General features: G+C 39.2%; 1 protein-coding gene across 6 annotated transcripts in view; it reads left to right on the forward strand.

The window, feature by feature from the left end:
• Nucleotides 1–23,017, forward strand: part of RABGAP1L (RAB GTPase activating protein 1 like) — a 682,701-nt gene that overhangs the window by 644,697 nt on the left and 14,987 nt on the right. For 4 of the 6 annotated variants that reach the window (XM_060034268.1, XM_060034260.1, XM_060034251.1 and 1 more), the window contains 2 exons: nt 6,346–6,438; nt 16,620–16,730. In XM_060034268.1, the coding sequence (XP_059890251.1) occupies nt 6,346–6,438; nt 16,620–16,730 (204 nt within the window). Of the gene's footprint in view, nt 1–6,345; nt 6,439–6,625; nt 6,946–12,841; nt 13,032–16,619; nt 16,731–23,017 lie in introns of those variants that run through there. The other 2 variants (XM_060034320.1, XM_060034311.1) reach the window with 2 other exon arrangements.

Consider the following 23,017-nt stretch of genomic DNA (forward strand, 5'->3'; position numbering starts at 1 on the left):
TCCCCTCCTCCTAATGCTAAAAGCTCTAAAAGAGTCAGAATAGCTTCTTTTGCTGAATACCATGCAGAGGGTTAAGTGAAGCCTTTAAGGACATGCTCCCTCTTCTTAGATGTCTTCTCCTTTCGATTTCTTCCCATCTATTTCATTCCAAGTCCTTTGGGCTTCTGCAAACTGACTTAGAATTTTCGGTTCCCACTGATCCACCTTCTGTCCACAGATCTTGGTAGGTCTTCACGGAAGTGACTCTGAATTAAAAACTCTCAGCCTGGGCTTCCCTGGTGGCACAGTGGTTAAGAACCTGCCTGCCAATGCAGGGGACACAGGTTCGAGCCCTGGTCCGGGAAGATCCCACATGCTGCGGAGCAACTGGGCCCACACACCGTGACTACTGAGCCTGCACTCTAGAGCCCGCGAGCCACAACTACTGAGCCCGTGTGCCACAACTACTGAAGCCCGCGCACCTAGAGCCTGTGCTCCGCAACCAGAGAAGCCACTGCAATGAGAAGCCCACGCACCACAACAGAGTAGCCCCTGCTCGACACAACTAGGGGAAGCCCACACACAGCAATGAAGACCCAACACGGCCAAAAAAACCCCCAAACTCTCAGCCTGCGCCTCTACCCCCCATCACCAAGAAATGTGGAACTATGCTACTTATCTATTTTTTCTCTGTCCAGTGATTAATATATTAAATTGGGATCATTGTTGTTTATCCTAAGAAATTATCTGAAGTAAGAGCAGTATGTAATGGTTAATACCTTCGTCCTGTTCATTTTTTAGGCACTCAGACCTCTGACCATCAGGAAAATATTGACTAGATTTTATCAGCCTTTTTCAAAACTTGTGATTTACTTTGCCAGCGTTTGCATCTATCACTAAATATTTTTATGTTGTTTATTTCTGAAATAGAGAAGCAGATTCATCAAGCCCTGAAATAGCTCTTACAAGTGACTGGCCCCCTGTCAAAATTTAGCACAGGGAAATACAGCATTATTTAATCAGGCAAGGGAGTCTACATGAACCAGTCATAATGAAAATCCTCCCCCACTGAGGCGCTCCCCTCCACCCCAACAAATTTCCTCTTGATCCCCCTTGTACCTTTTATGAACATCTGCTATTGCACTTATAAAACTATATATGGTAATTAGACACATAATCGGCACTGTGTCTAGACTGTCAACTTCTTGAGGAGCTTTGCCTTAAACATCTGGTCGCAGGCAGTAGATCCAGGTGGTTGAAGAGGGCAGATTCTGGAGGTAGACTGCCTGGATCCCATTTCTGACTCTCTTTATTTACCAGCTGTGTATGGTCTTGGGCAAGTTATCTTTCTTCAGTTTTCTTATTTGTAAAATCCAAATAATACTTCACAGAGTTGTTGATAGGCTTAAATATAGACTTCTCTAAATTATAGCTTTAAAACTGTTAGGAAATTCTTTGACGTGGAGGCATTTCATGTTTTTCTTAATGCCGGTTACTGCTGATCAAAAGCAGAGCGTCCCTTGTGAATGCAGTGCTGAAAACGTCGCATGCTGGCCAGGCCTCGTTTGTCTTCATTGATAATTTTTTTTTTTTTTTCAGAAGAGGGTTTCTCTTTATTTTTTTAATTAGTTTGGTTTTAGTTTTGGCTGTGTTGGGTCTTCGCTGCTGTGCGCGGGCTTTCTCTGGTTGCAGCGAGTGGAGACTACTCTCTGTTGCAGTGCACAGGCTTCTCATTGTCGTGGCTTCTCTTGTTGCGGAGCATGGGCTCTAGGCGCGCAGGCTTCAGTAGTTGTGGCACACGGGCTCAGTAGTTGTGGCTTGTGGGCTCTTGAGCGCAGGTTCAGTAGTTGTGGCGCATGGGCTTAGTTGCTCCATGGCACGCGGGATCTTCCCGGACCAGGGCTCGAACCCGTGTCCCTTGCATTGGCAGGCAGATTCTTAACCACTGCGCCACCAGGGCAGTCCTTCATTGATAATTTTTAGCACAGTGGTTTTTAGTATGAATTCCACTTCCCAAGCATCTACCCTTCATACCTTCCATCCCCCAATGCCCTCCCCTTTCTGTTTGGAAAGGTGTGTGTGAGTCCTAGGTGTCACAATGACTTGAGGGCGTGACTGACATCTAATAGGTGATATGTCAAATGGGCCTGGGATGCTAGAGGCTCAGAAATGGGAAGTGGGGTCTAACACAACCAAAAATTATTCCACCCGAAACGCCAGAAGTTCCCCCACCTTGAGAAACACTAGCGGCTCCTAGATTCTTTTCTCTAGTTAAATTCAAAACCAACTTTTCACAAAATTGAAATACTATTTTCATAAGATCAGCGTATGCCAACAATCATTCCATATATACTGCAGAGTTTAGATCAGGTTGAAAATCTCCACACATGTGTTCTGCTACATTGTGTCATTTCCCTCTTTTCTCTGTTTAAATTTTCCTTAAGTTACTATAATCGGTGTATTCCAAATTTGTGACTTAAGGGTTCTATTACTCCATTAATTACTACCCCAAATTTAAGATTTATTGTTTTAAGGCACCTGAACTCCTTAAATGTATAAAAATCACATTTGATAAGCAGGAAACCTAACCAAATACATATACATAAGAGAAGTATGTTTTATTAGAAATAACTAATGCACATGAAATTCAAGTATTTATAAGGAGTATTCAAAATAACGTAATAAAAGTAAAAAATATGAAATAAAGTAATTCAGGTGGATATGGTTACTGAGGTAAAGATTATTAAGACAAATTCATGTAAAATTAATTGGTATACTTATATGTATATATATTTATTCTATCAGAGTCCTATAAAAACAGGAAATACGTGCTTTAAATGAAAAGAAGAGAGAGAGCATGGGAAACGAAGAATGTTGAGCATACGTTAGTCACCCCTTATCTGTGGTTTCGCTTTCCGAGGTTTCAGTTACGCTCAGTCAACTGCAGTCCGAAAATATTAAATGGAAAATTCCAGAAGTGAACAATTCATAAGTTTTAAACTTTGAGCAGTCCTGAGTAGGGTTATGAGATCTTACGCTATCCTACCCCAGTTCGCCCAGGATGGGAATCATTCCTTTGTCCATCGTATCCACTCTGTGTACACTACCTGCCCAGGAGTCACTTAGCCACCCCAGTTATCAGATCAACTGTCGTGGTATCACAGTGCTTGTGTTCAAGTAACCCTTTTATTACAGCATGTTATCTATATTATTATTAGTTATTGTTAATCTCTTACTGTGCCTAATTTATAAATTAAACTATCATAGGTATGTGTGTATGTATAGGAAAAAATAGAGTGTATGTAGGGCTTGGTGCTATCTGCAGTTTCAGACATCCCCTGTGGATGAGAGGGAACTACTGTATTCTTATTCAGTCTTCCCCTCCTACATCTCCAACTGAGGCCTGCATGATTAACCTTTAGAAAGAGTAATGCAAATTAGTAATTACAGTCATCCCTTGGCATCCACAGGGAATTGGTTCCAGGACCCCCCGCAAATACCAAACTCCACGGATACTTAAGTCCCTTATATATTGCATAGTATTTGCATATAACCTACGCAGATCCTCCCCTATTTTGTTTTGTTTTGTTTTGTTTTGGCCACGCTGCAAGGCATGTGGGGTCTTAGTTCCTTGACCAAGGATCTAGCCATGTCCCCTGCAGTGGAAGCTCAGAGTCCTAACCACTAGACCACCAGGGAAGTCCCCTCTTCCCTATACATCTCATTCTTCAAGTACACACTTACATTAAATTTATTTAATTTAAGGGGAGAGATACCTATACTGCTCTTGAGATAGTAGGTTGTTTAAATTCTAATCATTCTTAATGACTTTATGTTTTTTTAATTAAAACTACATACTAAAGAGGTTTTTAAAATTCCTTTCTTTGATAAGAAAAAATTCAAGCTCAATATTATATTACCTAAAATAAAATCAATTTTGTCCTGAAATATAGTTTTGAAAACTGTAACAGTCTGTTTTCTTTATCTCATAAACCACGGGAGTTTCATATCAGCTCTCCTTCCTCCTCCACCTTTTTTCCCCTTTTACTTTGTGCCAATCACAGGTGGATGCTCAATATCACCCCACAGCACAAGATAAATAAGCTTGGAAGGTTTCCTAGCAACATATTGTTCTGGGAACCTGCTCTGTTTCCCTGAACAAGATGAAGCCAAACATCCTAGAATCTCAGCCAGATGGGAAAGGATTAGCTTATTGAGGGGCGTTTCATGCTTTTTTTTAAAATTTCACTTTGAAATGAACCGCTTAACATAACAAGATTGACTTTTAAAAGGACACTCTTTTACATATTAAAAAAAAAACCTCAGTAATAGTTCTAATTTAAAAAATACAGTTTTAGAAGAAATTCTCTAGAGACAAGCTTGTAACATGTAATTCACTTATTGGTGAATGGATCCATTTTAGAACTATGTGGAAAATACTTCCACATAAGACTGATGTTCAGCCTGATACCCAGTGGTGCCAGTATTCAGCTACAAAAATATTAACATATTGTACTTCCTTCTCATTTTGTGGTAAGTGGCTGCTGGAGTAGGCTCCCTCCTCACAATGCCTCTACACAAATCCTCTCACTTCTCCCTTGACCCCTCCTTCTAGAGATCCGCAGGAAACCCCTGTCACTGCTTAAAACTCTGGGACTTCTTCCCTTTTCTCCTCAGCTCCAGGGCTACTTCAGTGCCAGTGATTTGCCACTTGGTCTTGAGAGTCTGGTTTTGGTTTTCAGAGTATATGATTAATACAGAGAAAAGAAAACTAGAGGAAATTGCCCCTCTCAAAGTCAAGAAAAATAATGTGGTTGCTGTTTTGTTAGCACACGATCGTGTATATTTTCCTTGTTGTTTATCGATGATCTTGAGGCCACGCAGTTGGCAGGTGGTGTTTTTCTTTCTCTTGCACTCTCATTGGTCACAGCATACTGTTAAAGGTCTCTGGAGATGGAGTAGTAAAGGGTTAGAGTTTCTCATGCCAATATGAGTGGTTTTGCAATTCAGTGACATGCTGGAAAATGTTCTTTCTTCTAGTCTCATTGGGTAGGCGGTCCCCCCATCAGCCAGGTGAATACTGTCATCATGTGGTAATTGAATGATTTACACTACCTGACAGGTTTGGACTGTGTGCAACTTCCCAGTTGTGGTGAGAAGCAGATAATTCCAGTACTCACAGCGTTCCTGGATGGGAAGAACAAAGTAATTAGAATAAGCTGGGGGATGACACCTGGTGTCTTTGCATTTTATTTAACAAATTCTGTGGCCAGATTTAAGAGAATTGAAACTGTCCTCATCCTGGAAAACCATAAGATAATTTTATTTTCATTGGTGCTTTCCATTCTCTCTTGCTCTCTCTCTCTCACACACTTAACATGTTTTCTAAATACCATGTTTTGAAGTCGACAAGAAACAATCTGTTGAGGGCCTCCTAGGGGCCAATTACATTGGTAGGCATCATGTTGGATGCTGAGGGGCCTCAATACATGGTCCTTGCCTTCACTGAGTCCCCAGTAATTAGCCAAATAATGCGCTTATCTTTTAAAAAATTTTGATAAATTTATTCTTCATTTCAAGTCATTTACGTTAGGACCTAAACGTTAAGGAAAGATTTTGATGTCTAAAGGAATTATATAATTTTGATTGTCCAAGAAAAGCCTAAGAGTAGACTTAGTCTGTTATGTATAACATGTAATAGATTAAAATGGATTAATTTTTTGAATATTCTCTGAAAACACGGTTTTAAAAAATTCAATGAACCAGGCATTATTTTAGATACTTCGTCATTTAATTCTCCTGACAACCATTATGAAATAGAAATTTGCTTACCAATTTTAGAATCTGTTTTCTCTCTGATATATTATTAGCTCCATTAAAATTTTTTTGTGTTGCTCAATATTTTATTTTTATAAAATAATAATTCTCACTTTTAACATGTTGGGAGAGTGAATTTTACTTAAAGAAAGTTAGTTAACAGAATTAACACCACTGTTAAATACATTAACAAGAAAAAGTGATGCTATATCAGCAATGTTGTAGAACAGACTACAGCGCATTTTGGTAAATAAAGTTTTATTGGAACACGGCCATGCTCATTTGTTTGTTTATTACCCATGGCAGCTTTTGTGCAGTAACAACAGTGGAATTGTGACCTAGATTGTGTGGCCCGCAAAGCCTAAAATATATGTTGTCTGGACCTTTACAGAAAAAGTTTGCAGACCCTGTTCTAGAATCTAGATTTTCCCCCCACATTGAGTCCGGTGCACTCCTTTACAATGCCAGAGACTTCATTGGGAAACACATCAGAAAATGGTTTCCTAAATGATCTCCTTGACTAACATCCTTGTCCTCTAATCCCTGCAGGTACCGACCAAGAAGCTAAAGAAATATGAGAAAGAATATCAGGCAATGCGAGAGAGTCAGCTGCAGCAGGAAGACCCAATGGATAGATACAAGGTATGGGAGACAGGGGTCGCCTGTCAGAGCCAAGTGCCTTCTTTCCCCTAAAGTAGCAGCTGTGGAAAGTTTGTTCCCTCTGTTCCTTCTTGGTTGATGTAGACTCTCTGACCATGCTCAATGTCCAGGTATGTTTTCATCTCAGGAGACTCCTGAGTGGCCAACCATAATATTTCTTTTCTTTCAGTTTGTATATTTGTAGGTAACTTCACCTGTTGCATTTATACTGGGAGTCTTCATAAGAAGCTGAGAGAAAGAGAGGGAAAAAGAAAGAGAGAAAGTGGCTATCGACTACTTTCAAAAATGAGAAAAAAGGAAAATGGCAAAGTACGGTTTTAGCTGTGCACAGTCACATCCACAAAGACTTTTAGAAGGCGAACTGCTCCAAGACTGGCACAAGAATGTATCAGACTTACCTCTGTCTGTAGCCAATGTTCAAAATACAAACTCACTCAAAAGGAAAAATAAAAACCACAAAGCTATATTGAGCACAGTCATGGTGTTTGTTGCAACATTTATTTCCACAAACAAATTTATGAGTAACAGTGACATTTCATTACAGTATGCAGTTCAAGAATCAAGATGATTTCAGTTTAATATCTTAGTTAATTGTAGTATTTAAAAAAATGGGGGCCAATCATAAAGATCTCCTCAATGGTAATTAGCAACAGCGTTTCCATGAAACAATATTGGGGAAGTACTGATTTCAAACTTATTTTTTTTCCAACTGAAATATTCGTGTCTCTCTTCAACATGTTTTAATTCTTCAGATTCCTACAGATACAGAATTATTCCCTCCCTCTCCACATCAGTACATTAGGACAAGAGAGTATTGTATTCATACATTGAGCACCAGCAATGCCAAAAAGTACTGCAATGACATTATTAATTAAACCACCCACTGTGGGATGACTTCTGCTTGTATAACTAGAGTTGCCTCCATGTGGTCAGAGAGCTGGACACGGGCAGCTGCAGTTACACAGTATATCTTGTCTCCGTTGCTGAATTGAATAGCATTGGAGGTTCACATAGGGGAATGGTGGAAGGAGTGTATGGATTTTGTAGTCCATACAAAAACCTGAGTTAAAAACCTGAATTTCTGAAAAAGGAGACAGAATTTGGAGTCCCAGTTGGGGGTTTTAATCCCTATGCCGTTGTTCAGCATCTTGGTCTAATTATTGAGCCTCTTCCTCATCTGTAAAACATATAGTATACACATTTCCTTGAAAGATTGTTGTGAGGATGAGGGATGTTATATGTTAAGTACCCAGCACATAGTTGGTGTTCAATAAATGGTTGTGATTAGCCTTATTAGGTCCACTGCCTCTAATTACCCAATTATTACTAGAATAATATCACCTTATTTGTGTCTGCTCCACCAGTCCCTTCATTATCTTTCTCCTATTTCTCTCAAGTATTGCTACCTAATAATCTAACATCAGTGTGTTACTGCCCTTGTTTATAAAACCAGCTGATAATAAAATCCCACATATTGCTGTGGCAGATAACTATTACCATATAAGGTGCTCATAGATAAAATTGGAAGTTAATTTCCACCCCTCAATAAAACCAGTTTTAATGCAGCTTATGTAGCATGCTGCTTTAGAAAGGCTTGAAGTAGTAATTATAAAATATTATTAAGGATCCAAAGTGAAGCTCTCCTACTGCTTGCATCATTCTAATTTTCTTATTGCTGCCATTGTTATGAGTAAAACCTAGGAAGGATACTTCAAAATAGAAGAGAGGGAAATGAAAGACTAAAGTGGTGTATTTAAAATCAGCCTGGAACTGAACTTATTTCTTATATCCTTTTTGTGTCAAAGCAGCTATGTATAAATAAATAGTACAATGCATATTATTTCTTAAAAAGTAATTATCACACATATACTATTGATGTGTACAGTTTTTACTGAAGGGTCAAAGTAGAATTAAACTTTTTTTTGGTCTTTGTTTTGCAAACAGGTACTACTTTTAAGCTTGAATGCTCTATTTATGCATATCAGATACCCTCTATAGCTATTTCTTTTGTATTATTGTAATAGCTTGTCAATACATCATCCAACTAATATTTCTATACACTTTTTTTTTTTTTTTTTGTGGTACACGGGCCTCTCACTGTTGTGGCCTCTCCCATTGCGGAGCACAGGCTCCGGACTCAGGCTCAGTGGCCATGGCTCACGGGCCCAGCCGCTCCGCAGTATGTGGGATCTTCCCGGACCAGGGCACGAACCTGCGTCCCCTGCATCTGCAGGCAGACTCTCAACCACTGCGCCACCAGGGAAGTCCCACTTTTAATAATGTCTAGAAATTTGTACTGGAGTTAAACTTGGTAAAGTTATAGTCCTCACATTATAATTACATTTTCAAGGTGACACTTGACAACATAGTGTCCAACCATCAACAGATTTGTTCTTTCAGATACTCACTATCTAGTTTAAGAAGCTAATTACAGTTGTATTCATTAAAGTAGGAAGGTGTCTTAGGAAATACATTTTAGCAACTTATAAATTTAATCCTGTCAAGAATAAGATCTGTGCCCTGGGAATAAGCACTTTATAATTCATAGTTCTTGGACTGGGAACCCGAAAATTCTCAAGAATAACTTGGGAAGATCTCTGAAGGCATTGAGTCAGAACTTATACCAGTTCACTGACAACCCCTCCTCAACCGTTAGGATCCATAGTGTTTAAAATGCCTTGTTTATCCTCTAGCTTGCCATCCGGCAAGGGAGTTAGGAAGATTGTGTCAGTTAAAAAAAAAAAAAAAAAAAAAGAAGTCCAGAAATGTCTTACCTTAAGGTATTCCAAGAGATTTTTTCAGCTTGATACTCTTTCTCTTGGGCATGGTAGGGTACAGAAAGAGGATAGCTCTCAGTAGTCACATTCTTGCTGTAGCTATCTAAACATGTGTTTTGTGTCTGTTTTTATGATATATGCAAACATCTACTTCTGAGGTTATGTCACTGTGCTCACCTGTATCTAACACTTGATGAAGTGGTGTTGGTATAAATTTAAATTTTAGAACCCTAAGCACAATGAAAATGTTCTGGAATTTGATAGTGGTGACAGTTGTACAACTTTGAGAAGGTAGTAAAACCACTGAATTGTATATTTTAAAAAGACGAATTTTATGGTATGTGAATTATCTCTCAAAAGAAAAAAAAAAATCCAAGCAAGATGTCTGAAGAGAATTGGCATCTGCCTGCCATCTTTTTTTTCGTAAACCTCAATCACACCGGAGGTACCTGTGCACAAGCCATACTTGTGGGAGGGAGACCTCCTGTCAGAACTGGAGCTAATCAATGAGTATAGATCTTATGTGTACTTATATTTATAAGGCAAAGGCCAACATAAGTGGGTGATGCATTCATTTTTATGTATATATACATACGTGTATATATATATATGTAGTATATACGCATACATATATACATGCACACAGACATAAACATATAAATAGATAATGCCTATATATATACACTGCCAGTGCTACCTGGTGTTGGCATCAGTTTGTATTTGAAACCAGTGAGCTCTATAATGACTGCTTATAGCCTTTGGTATACTCTTTCTGTTTATCTTCCTGACTAGATTCCAAGACACAGAAAGGAAACTTTATGGGAAGAAGAATATACAGTATTTATTCTAAGCCTCTTTTATTGTCCTTCTTAAGTTTGACCTGGCCCGATTTGTGTAGTGGTATTTATCTGCTCTGATATTTTGGTTTGTAAATTTATTTATAGATTTCAAGTGAAGTGAAATGCAGGATGAAGATTTGTCTGTAGAAGTACATCATGTATACTTTTATCTTCATACAAATCCCCAGAAAACAAACATTCATGGATATGTGCAGCTGTTTTAGTCATTTTAAAAATTAGTAGCCAAGCCCCTAAAAAGCAGCTATCAACTTCAGAAATTAAAATATCATTTGCTATTTTAAGGTGATGAGTTGTTTTCATTTGGGGGAAGTTAGTTTTCTAATGATGTAATCTATCGATGACAATTTTAGAGAACTACAGTCTTCATCTGTCTTTAGAAGATGACATGCTTTTCTTGTTTAATTAAAGAACTACTTGTACAAATGTGGGTTAAACCATCAAAAAGCACAGCTAATTAATTAAATTCAGTGAATCTCCCAACGTGTAATGAAGGTTATGTTATTACCTGTTCTAGATGGGCAAATCCTAGAAAGAATCAGGAATGCTTAAACTCTCTTGGGTTTGGGAGACAGTATTATAAATACATAGTTTCTAATTGAAGAATCTTATCTATGTTCAGTATAATTAAATCTAGAATGTTTAACTTCTTTCTTGAGGTTAGACATAGTACATTTTTTTATCAAAATGTAATTCAAATAGAAGGAAAATGATTCCTGTAAGTTCACAGAAGGTTTTTCTTGCCCATACTAATTTTTGTAGAGCAGTCATCCCCGCATGTGATTTAAAATTAAGCTATTTAATTATAAATAGCACAAACAAGATTTTCTAAATAAAGCTTAACTTGTAGTATTTGCTATCCTTACATATCTAAGGAAATAATTCAGAACAATTGTCACATTTTGTTTTTAACTTGATAAGTGAAGAAGTTTATGCTAAACATACGTGGAAAAAAAGACCCCCACCTTTTTTTTTTTTTTTTTTACTGTATTGGACCCTTCCTTACTCAGAGAAGTCAATATAAGTGAATCCATCTTTGAAAAGTATTTTTCTTCCAATGGAAATAAACTTATTATTTTTCACATCACAGAGATATTGCTGGTTTTTGGAAATAGTTATGTTATGAAATCATGTGCTTTTAATGAACAGTGATAGTCAAGAGGATGATTTCTTTCTGCCTCTGACAACTTAATGATAAACTTCAAAAGGCTGCCACTCTTTCTTTTTGCACGTGGGTAACTCGATGAACTCACTGTTATAGGATTGTGGAGAAGGCAAGCCTAAGTTCTCTTGATGCTTCTCGAGCCACTTAGCTAAGAAGGAGCAGGTGGTTTCTGATGATGCTTGTCTGCTGATTGAGTTATACTTAACAGGAGAGGCATAAATGTTATGCATATTAAGAATCTCTTGGTATATTTATCAATGATCTTCAGAATTCTCCAAAAATTTTCTTCAATTTTTAGTACGTCTTGTTTCTTGTTAAAGGAGTCTGACGGAGAAAATTACATCACATTCCTATGTTTCTACGTCATCTAACCCATTTGCTTTTTAAAAATTTGATTTGTATGCTAGAGTAGTATAGGGATTTGCAAACCATACGGCCGGTGGGCCAAATCTGGCCCACTGCCTGTTTTTGTAAATAAAGTTTTATTGGAACACAGCCACATGCTTATTATCTATAACTGCTTTTGCACAACAATGACGGAGTTGAGTAGCTGCAACAAAGACCATATGGCCTGCAAAGCCTAAAATATTTACTGTCTGGGCATTTACATTAAAAGTTTGCTGACCCCTATGCTAAAGAGTAATCTAAGATTGTTCTTAAGTGCTATGAGAAATGCGGTCTCGTTTGCCAACTGCCAGTTAGTTCGTACTGACAAGATTTTCTCTTTAGCTTGGCATTTAAAATTGTTTAAATTTCCACCAGAAAGATAAAACTGGATATGCTGGGTAAAGTAGGAGCATAAAATGATTTGAGACATCCAGATTTTCTTTCTCAAATTTCATCTACAGATAATGTAGACATTTAAACATTTCATCTATAGGCATTTGTCTTTGAATGTCAAAAAACTGTTTGATGAAATTTGAAGATGATGACTGTCAACTCTTTTGAAAGAGGCATCCAGAAGAAAAGATGTGAGAGTTGAGTGTGTTGTTGCTAATAAAATTGCACTGGGTCTTTTAGGAAAACATTTTCTCCTGACCCTTAAATGTCTTTAAAAGTCTGTGCCAAGAATTCATTATAGCAGCAGACAGCACACCCAAAATACTGAGCTAGAGTTATAAAGCTGCCTCCTGCCCCATCATTTTTTCCTTTAAGGCTGAGTTTATTTTCTTCTGATTGCCAGTTCACATTTCTCTGGTTTCTCATCTTGGAAAAAATCACATTCACCATTCCTTATACTGCTTCACCCAAACTCCAACCCCCAGACACAGAGGAGAGCTGAGATCCATTTTTCTTTTGCATTCCCCTGCCCAGCAATTTCATTCTGTTGCCTGAAGATGAAATATTTTGCAATGTTTCTGACTTTGTCATGTAAGGAAGTTCCTTCCACCCAGCTCTAATAACAGTGTAAACAACTCACACCGTAGTTGCAAATAGTTCCACAGACAGCGTTTTCATCAGTCATGCAAACTGCAAATAACAGCGTGGAGAGGGCGGAGTTTAGTGTATCAGTCTTCCTGAGTTGAGACTTTGCCCATTGGCTGCCTCAAGTATACTTTCTTGCATCAAATGTTAGCTGTCCTGGAGAGAACTTAGAGTAAATGACACTCTAAGGAAGAACAGAAGAGCAAAATAGCATTAACAAGCGTCTGTTTTTGTTATTGCCATTTCCTAATTGTATTAGTAGGTGTGCAATTTCATTGGATATTCTTTTTTTTTTCAATTGTCTTTGTACCTATGATTGAAAACGGTAGTTGGTCTATGGCTTTTCAGGAGGTAAGTTTTTTGTCTGTGTATGTCTGTAATATCAGCGTCTGTCTCTCTGAAAAATGCAGTATCCTCCTCCCCAAAGTTACTAACCCAACTTTCCCAGCTGCACATCTCCTATGCAAGAGGGGAGGGAACTAATGAGGAAAGTTGTTGTCTGCTGTTTGTTCGAATGTTGTTAATTGTGTGACATGGAGGAGGTTTCAGACAGTGTGCTGTGAATTTTAAGGGTTATGTAAGCATTGTCTCCTGTAGCCTTTTCCAAAAGGCAAGGGAAGCGATTTGCCTGTGTTGTTTATGGGCTCTGAGCGTTCAGCACATCCGCTTGTGCAGACTTACGGCATGTGAGTATCTCTGCACCGGCTGAGGTTATGGGGCCACTTCACGTCTTTCTCGGGTGGGCCGCCCTTGCCAACATTTCAGAATGAACCAAGCAAGATTCCAACCTTTCCCAAAGCTAAACTGTCTTCTTTATTCTAGTATAAAGGCAGACTTTTTCTTCAGTCAGTTCTAAAAACAGTTTTGGCTCCCTGGGAAAGGCTGGAAAAGACAGCCAAGTCATGTTGTCTCTCTTTAACCCTTGGTAAGTGTGGGCGGGTTCTTCTTCATAGAAAATCTCCACCTTGCCCCGCCCCCAGGTTCATACTTTGGAGGACGATACTGCATTTTTGGCCCCAGAGCTTGCTTTCCCACGTGTCTGAGTGCAGAGCAGGAGTTGCACACTTTCCACTGTGCTGCTTGCTTTGCACACACTGAACTGAAGCTTCTTGCTAGAGCAAAAGCCACTAGCCTTGCCCCGTAGGCTATTTTGCTTTTTAGGGACCCTCAGACACACCTAATTTCTCCCCAGTCTTCCCCTATCCACCCCACCCCCTTAGCTATGTGTCTGCGAGGAAAGGTTTGAGTTGTGACAGTCATGGTAATGGGAAGTGACCAGTCAGGTTTCAGCCAAGCTCACACCTCTTTCATATATAATATAACATAACCCATCAGACATGTATCTCTAATCAGTAGTGAAGTAGCTCCTGGTGCAGTTTTTAAGTACTTTGAACAAAGTGCTTTTCCATAGCGTTGGATGACTTTACCTGGAGGTTATTTTAACTTGATTCTAAGCATATATCACTGTAACCTGAAAAACTGGTAGCTGCAACATTTTTCACTTGTGCCAAATTAACGCAGTGTAAATAAGTAGTTGAGGGAGCTGTTTGTATCTTGGAGACCTAAGTACAACTTCAGTAGAAATAGGGCACTTAAGAATAGGTATTCGAATAGTCTTATCACGGTCTCTTTTGAGGGGATTTATCAAGAAATGAGAAAAATCTCTTCCCTGTCTAAAGGAGTCTGCCTTGTGAAATATGGTATGATGAAACTGTGTTTGGTATTGCTGCTTGTTCCTGGCAAGGAGGAAATTTGTTGGAAAAGTTTTTGAACCATATTTTTTTAATCTGTTTCCAACAAGCATGTAAGTTGTTTCTGTAAAAAGGGGTAATAGTTTGATATATCAGGACGAAAGACTAATCTCTAGCCCCTGCTAGAATCTGGATGACTTCAGCAAAGATTGAAAGATTCAGCTGTAGACACCCTGGCTATTTTTATATTTTAGTTCCCACTTTTATTATGCTTCTATGGGAGGGTAGAACTTCTGTGGATTGAGGAGACAGACAGAATTTGATGAGTATAATTTGCCCCTACAAATATGTACACTGTCTTTTCAGGAATATCTTGGGAAAGGGTTCCTGACAAGGCGTCCTTTTTTGTGAGGGGTTACATTGTATCTTGGTCACAGAGGACGATCCATTAGGGTTTCACATAGAATATGAGCTTCTAATAGGAGAAGACTTAAAAAAAATTCTCATTTTGACATTTTATCCTTTCCAATGGAATTGAAATTCTGAATTGCTTTTTATTTCCTAAACAACTTTTTAAACATGTGTATTATATATTCATTGTAGACAACTTGGAAACATTTTAAAAGCACAAAGACAACAGTTAAAATAATCCACTACCCAGAGTTAATGTTATTTATGTTGTTATGAAAATGAGATTTTCCAGTTATTTCTTTTTTTCCCCTATAAAGTAGCATAAGCATTTCTCCTGTCATTAGAGAGATATTTTTTACTTATATTTTAACACTGTATGGAATTCTATCATTAATTTATTTAGAAGTATTTAAGATTGTTTTTTTTTCTTTTTTAGTAGATCTCTTTTTCAAAAATGTTTTGACTGTTCCCAACTGTTCCAGTCTACCTTTAACAAAGGAGAAGGCAGCAATTGACCCTGTTGGCTGGCTGTAGTCAAAGTGCACGTTTGTTCTTTGGCTTCTTTGCTGGCCCTGTTTTTGGATCCTCTACCTCCTTGAAAGTCTCAGGCTTTGCCCTTACCATCTGCTTCTTAGCCCTTTTTAAAAAACAAAAAGAAAAGAAAAAGAAATCAGGGCTCTTCTTTCCATATAACAAACTCCAGGTGGTTCTACAGAAGATAAAATTCACTCCCTGCCCCCCTCCCCGCCTTGCCTCCAGTATGCTCTGATAACTATCTTCCAGGGCATAGATTTGTCTTCTGGTTGTACACCACTGCTTTGTCTGAGTTTTTGCCATCCTTGCAGAAAACACCGTTAGGAGTGTAAATCTGAAAAACAGGAAGGTCTTATCACATTGATGTTTTTCCTGTCAGCTCTCTTTTGAATCTTCCGTAACTGCTAACAATAGCAGAGACAGCACTTTTGATACTTTGGAAGGGAGGACGCTAAATTGCTATTCAGAAAACAGAGTGAATGTACACAGTTCATAATGACTGGTGAAGGGGAGATCTTGCTTCATAAGAATTAGTGGCTTGCTTTTTTCATCATATAACCGTTTCAAATTTTTTTCTAGGAGTTCAAGGGGAAAAAAACAACTCAGCAATTTATTTTACCCAGAACCTTTTAATCTGAAGTTTTTTAAAAAAGCAAAACAAACATTCAGAGACATTATCATAAGGACAGTTGCTCTTACTAACACAAAAATTGGCGTTCAGAAAAGTAAATACATTCATATCCAAAGAATGAAAATGTCAGTTGATAGCAAAACAAATCCAAACCGTGTGTCTTAAATATACTCAATTAATTTAAACTCTTGATATGGGAAAAACCATTTAGAGAAATGTCTATTGGTTTCCCCCATTTCATCCTTACTGTGTCTTGCAGTTTCCTTTGAGGTCAAGGGTGGGATTATCGTGCATGTTTCAAACAAAGACTTGCCTGTGTCTGTATTCTAGGTCTATATGAAAACCTCACAAGATTGGGGGTGTGTTTGGAAATTTTGCTTTTCATGGCACGGTTCTTATGATGAAGTCCTGTCTGGAGGGCTTAAGGGACAATTGTAAGTTTCACTGGGTAGAGTTCCGCATCTGCTCTGCTCGCTTAACTCACTGTTATTTCCCAGACAGCAATCCTGCCTTCCTGTGCCACTCGCGCCTTCTCCTTTTTACACCTTGAAAAGTTCACTTTGTTGTTGTTGTTGCTGCTTGTTTTTCCTCACCAGTTCCATTTGTTTCTGGTAGTATGTCCAGGCACTAATGCCCTAATACCCACCTCTGGTTGTTGCTCTTTTTCTGCAGAGGGAGAACCGGAGATTACAAGAGGCCAGCATGAGGCTGGAACAAGAGAATGATGACCTTGCCCATGAACTAGTAACCAGCAAAATTGCTCTGCGGAATGACTTGGATCAGGTAAACCTGTCCTTCACTAGGCGGAAATAAGACTATGACAGCCTCCTCCGGGGCAAGGACCAAGTTGCTCTCAGGGCAGTCCCACCAGGGCTTGCTCTGTACTTGACCCTGAGTGAGCTGCCTGATGGGTGAATGGGTGGGTGGTAAGTGGGAGGGGACTGCTGTGCTCACCGGAGATGGTGGAAAACGCAAGCTTTTGAGATAGGTTTCGGTCATTTCCAAACAGCATGTGCAGCATACTTAAACAAAAAATAGCTCTATGCTTCTCTGGTGTCTCTTCTCTTAATCTCTACTTTTCCTAAACCAAGGACTGCCAGCATCATTACCTGAGACTGTCAGTCACCAAGAGTATACAGTGCCACTCTAATATCTGTAGGCACTGTACTTTTTTGTTCCAAAAAGATTTCTCATCTACAGTAAATGTGAGGATTTTATATGAAGTATGTACACTGAGATGTGTATTGTTGGATTGACCGGCATCCTAGTGGTTGAGAGCCAAGACTGCCTGGGTGTGCATCCTGGCATCACCACTCACTAATCATGTGACCCAGGGCCATTCTTAACCTGCCCATAGGTTTAAAAACGTGTTGACCTCATAGGGATGATGTGAGAATTAAATGAGGTAAAGCACTACAAGAGTATATGTTCAATTAACATTAGCTGTTGCTAGGAAGCCCTTAAATTCTTTAACTTCCTTGTCCTTTCCAACAGTACTCACAGCTTTAGGACTTACTGTTTTTTCCATTGGTTGTGTTTTTGGAAATAATTGGCAATATAGAAGGAATCTTGCACAGATTTAAAGCCATCACTCTATTTTCTGACTTTTAAAAAGCCCATATTCCCAATGGTGCAGGGTCAGAAAAGTTGAGACTTAGCTGGTTGAATCTGTAAAAAAGAGGCATTACCTGTGCTCTGGCTATGCATTGACAATATTTAAAATACAAATCCGTTAATAATATAGATATGATTGGATGTTTAGAATTGCAGGAATGTTTTTAATGTTTATAAATGGTCCCTGCCACAACTCCTTTTCCCAGATAAACAGCTAATTTTGCAGCTCAGGAGTTTTAGCCACAGTAAGATGGGAGATAAAACCACTGTTAAGGAAAATTGTGCTGAAGGGGGAGAGGAGGAAGCTGAAGGCGTCAACACTTAATGGAGTTTGAAAATAAAACAAAAACTGTGCTGCTTGGGACACAGGATGTAGAAGGTAGAAGCAGCAGCCCCATGGTGGAAGGCAGGGGGATGGCCCTTTTAACTGCAAACCCCATTCAGCCAACCTCTCTGCAGGTTGTTAGAGATGGTATGAAAAATGCGTGACTAAGAGAGTCAGAACCAGGGAAGGTAGAGGGGTCCCCATTCAACAGGGCCACACCCAGCCTGACCTTGGCTGTTGTACTTTTGTAGCAATAAGACCACAGTGTGACTCAGTACTCTAATGAAATTTTTGGTTCCATATTAGCTTTCCAAATGGCCTTGACTGACACTTGATTCTGCCATTTTGAATATTTTATCCATTAATAGTTTTCTTAAGATGGCTAGCTAAATGAAAAAGTTTTGCAATAAATCTGTTGTAATCATTCCATGATGTATGTAATTCAGATCATTGTGTTGTGCACCTTAAACGTACACAGTACTGTATGTCAATTATATCCAATAAAACTAGAAGGAACAAAAGTTTTAAGCAGTTAGACTCAGTAGGTATGCAGTGAAATAAGTTAGAGTTGAAAGTTATGTGGTAAATGTATTTGGTACATTAAAATGTACATTTGGTATATTTAAAAGGTTGAACAATAATGAAATTAAATACTTACTGAGTTCCTACTATGCACCGAGCACTTTATTCAGCAATGTATAAGCATTATCTCGTTTAATTTTCCTAATGGCTCCATTAAGCAAGTAGTTTATCTTCCATTTTATAAATGAGGAAACTGACATATATACTCTGACTTGGAAAACTATCCTAAAAAAAGTAGAGATTTGCTCAAAAATTTAGGTACAAGGTTGTTTACTGCAGCGTTACTTACAAGAATAAAAAATTGAAATAATGTATATGTCCAATAGAAGGAGAGAATGAAGGTATATCTGTAAAATATCTTTCTGGAATCGTTTTTAAAAACAATGGGAAGGTCATGATATAATAATTTTTTTTTAAAAAGTAAATTTATCTATATATAATATTTGCATCTAAATTGCAAGGAATGTATGCTGGTAAAGGGCCATCCTGTAGGAAAAGAAAGGAGGCTGGAATATACATTGACAGGAAAAAAAGCCTACAAGGAAATACATCAAAATGTTACTACTAGATGTCTCTGGGTGATAACAGTAAATCTAATTTTTATATTCATCTTCATACTTTTTTTCAATTATATATCTTTTATAAGGAGACCTTAAATTACTTAACCACCCTTGGTTAAGTAATAATGTGCCTTATAACTCTTTAATGATCAGAAAAAATATTTTATTAAAAAAAATTGTTTCACCACCCAAAAAACCCATGTTGTAGATTAGTCCGGAACAATTGCTAGGGTCCTCCTGAAATTATTGAGTACCTAGGTACCTCATGGAGCTACTAGATCAATCCCTGAAGAAAACATCCCTTCATTTATTCCTTCTTTTTATTTCCTCCCTTCATACCTCCCTTTCTCTTTTTAAAAAAGTAGTTAAGACCTGGCCCCTCTGCCTTTTGAAGCTTATTTTCTAGATGAAAGAATAAAAATTGCCATTTCATTGAATTGCTAACTCAAAAATTGCTATCTCCTCCTAACATCTAATTTTGTAGTTTCTGCCTGAGCAGGGTTTATTTGCACATCAAAAAGCTGTCCCTGCAGTTCAGGTGTCCTGCCCCTCCAGTCTTTGAGGAGAGGAAGGATATTAGCGTGAGGCTTTCCTGCCTTCACCCAGTTTGCCCAGTACTTTTCCATTCCCAGTTTTTCAAAATCAAATCTTTTAATTAAAATAGCAAAACATTGGCATACATTAAACAAATATGAAAGCAGATTGTATTTGAGACAATATGTAAAGCAAACAAACCTAATTAGGTAATTAGGTAAGTTATTTCATACCCATGTCATTTTAGCGCTGGCTTCAGGCTTCCTGGCCCCCAGCAGCTCTTCATTTTTCTCTCTGACAGAGCCTTCTCTTTTGACAACTTGCCTCCCTGAGACTCCTTAAATAAGGACTTCTCAGTGATCAGAAATGAAAAAAGATACATCTCCATTTCAGTTTCTGTTGCTATCTGCTTTCAGGCCCTTCCTGTTCTTTCTGTTCCCAAGGAACAAAAACAAGAGACACAACCAGTGCTTTCCCACTGCAGCCTGGGCCCAGGTCCCTTCTGACCAGAGGGAGTTCGTGTCAAACCAGAAGCTGCATATCACAAGTGGCACATTCTTTTGTTCTGTTTTAAATTGAACGACTGCCTTGGTTAGTTCTTTGAGAAATTATTTCTGAAAGAGCCTCATCCCTAACGTGAGCGCTGAGCCTTCTGAGCAGGTTATTAGTTGGTTCATGATTTAATCACACATTGCAGTGTTCGTTTCTCTCATATATATGTCATAGAAGTTAGAGAGCAATTAGAAGTTTTCATATCAATAAGGCATTAAAAGATGTTGGTAGGTGATTAAAAGGCAGTAATGACAATGGTCCACTCAGTCTTATCAAATTATGGTGAAGGTTTTATCATTTGGGCTCAAAGATAGAATTAGAGTATCTATCTGGTTAGTATTCTGTTCCTGGAGATTCCTTTAACATTAAAGATGGTTTCTACTTAAGTGAGGTATAGAGGTTGGCTATATAGAGACCCAGAAGACGATTTTTAAAAGGAGAAGCTTTTAAAAGGAGAATTCAGATCTGGTTCTATTTTGATGAGCAGAATCAGTCCTACTTTACTGTTTAGCATGGAGGGGAAACTCTGGATACAGCTTCCTGTGGGACCCACAGCAATTTCTGCAGATGTCAGATCTGATAACAGAAATAGAGGGAGGTCACCTGACCTTGGCATAGTGAAGAATGTGCAACAGAAAATGTGTACATAAAACTAATAGGCCTGGGACTTCTCTGGTGGTCCAGTGGTAGAGAATCCGCCTTACAATGCAGGGGATGTGGGTTCGATCCCTGGTCAGGGAACTAAGATCCCACATGCCGCGGGGCAACTAAGCCCACACATCACAACTACTGAGCTCACATGCCTCAACTAGAGCCCACGTGCCACAAACTACAGAGCCCACGTGCCGTGGAGCCTGCGCGCCACAATTAGGGAAGAGAAAACACACACACCACAACTAGAGAGAAGCCCGCGCGCCGCGATGAAAAAACCCTGCATGCCTCAATGAAGATCCTGCTGCCGCAACTAAGACCCGACGCAGCCAAAAATAAATAAATCTTAAAAAAAAAAAAAAAAAGTCCGTCTCGTCAAAAATTTCCTCAGGGAAGTGAGATTTTTCCCTTTTCTTTTTTCTTTTTGGCCACACTGCACGGCATGCAAGATCTTTTAGTTCCCCAACCAGGGATCGAACCCGCTGCCTCTGTGGTGGAAGTGAGGAGTCTTAACCACTGGACCGCCAGGGGAGTCCTGTCCCTTTTCTTATAGATATTTCCAAAATCGTACAACATCTAGATATGCCACAGAATTTTAGAAGCTTGTTGCTGAATGTCAGGACAGCATTGACTATTCAGAAGTTGGCAAAAGGCTCACTTTTGAGCTTGAGTGAATCTCCCTTCAAGAAACCAAACTTAGAAAACATTTGTTTCAGTGTGTCATGATATATATTATAAAAAGGACTATTTTCTTCACAAAATGGAGATTGCTGAGGGTATGGTAAGAGGTGGTTAAAGTGCAGTCTTCTTTATTAGCAGGGCTGTTGCTCAGATATTCTGGGGTAGAATATCTGAGTGGACTGCCATTCTAGGGAGACAGATTTGGTAAGATTTTTAAGAATGCTGAAGCCATCAGGACAGCTTTTTTTTTTTTCCACTAGAAAAATTGGATTTTTTATTTAAAAATATTTTCAAAGGCTAATGCCATAGTGGAACAACCAAAGGATAGTTGAACCAAATTCTCAGGGCATTAGAGGAGCACCTGCCAATGCAAGCTCATGATCCGCTGCCAGGAGACCCTCTGTTGGAGACCTTGGGAAGGATCTCCTGCTTTGTAGGTAACTTGTCATCTGCCTTGCAGCTCTAGAATTTGCAGTTTTGAGTTTCCATAATCTACATCTGATATCTTACGATTTATTAAAACTTGCAACATGCATGTTGCATTTTTTTGAGACCCACCTCTACTATTAGGATGCGTTTTGCTGTGTAGATTTTTCCCCCTAAACTCTAATGTATCAGAACAAATTTCAAAGTCTTTAAAAGGGACTTTTTCACTTTAACTACCTGACAGTTCCACATTATCTGAAAACAGCTATAAGCCCTAGGCTGTGGGACATCAGGAACTGGAAGACAGAGCCGAGAAGCTGGAATGTAGTTTCTCTGCCAGGACCCAGCAGACTGTGCTGGCCTGGCCATCTGGACATGTGGGAGATATGGTGAAACACAGACAGAAGGCCACCTGGCCAGTTTTCACAAAGACTTGGACAGCGTTTTGCTGCTGTCAGCCCGGGATGGCTTCTTCAAAGAGCTGCCTCTCTTCTGTGACTGCGGTTTTCTCTGCTGAACTCATTCCGCCCACCTCCACCCAGTCTGCTTCTCCAGGGCCTCAGAGTGCCACGTCCATTCACTCACTTATGGAGCGCCTGCTCTGTCCCAGTCCTGGGCTCAGGGCTGGGGGTGTAGTGACGAGCAAACGAGAGAGGTTTCCCACCTCCCACAGCTGCAGACAGCTGGGCGAGGCACACATTATCACACACGCAGTTTGTCACTGTAGCTCGTGCTGTGTGCTGTCAAGGGAGATACGAGCTTCGGTTGGGTGGGGAGCTGCTGCAGATGGGGTGAGGGGGACAGGGCTCAGACCACGCTGCACTGCAGGGTGAACCTGAAGCCGAGACCTAAAGGGCGAGCTAAGTGTCCTAACGTGTAAAGCAGACACGCGTTAACTAAGTTAAATATACAAACACACAGTGCTTTCACGGTGAATTTTGGTTCTATATCCAAATTATAAGCAGTGTACTCTCTCCAGGCTTTTCTTGGCTATTCTAGAAATATGGTCTTTTCTGCCTGGATTCTTAGTCCTTAGTTCAGTTTTCCTCAGGGCTGTCTCTATCACGGGTTTTTGGTCTTAATTTCTCCTTACTGCACTCGTTGCTATTGTGAGTAGCCTGGTGGGCCAGATGAACCTGGGCTGG

Source organism: Delphinus delphis, chromosome 1 (assembly GCF_949987515.2).
Source record: "Delphinus delphis chromosome 1, mDelDel1.2, whole genome shotgun sequence".
NCBI lineage: Eukaryota > Metazoa > Chordata > Mammalia > Artiodactyla > Delphinidae > Delphinus > Delphinus delphis.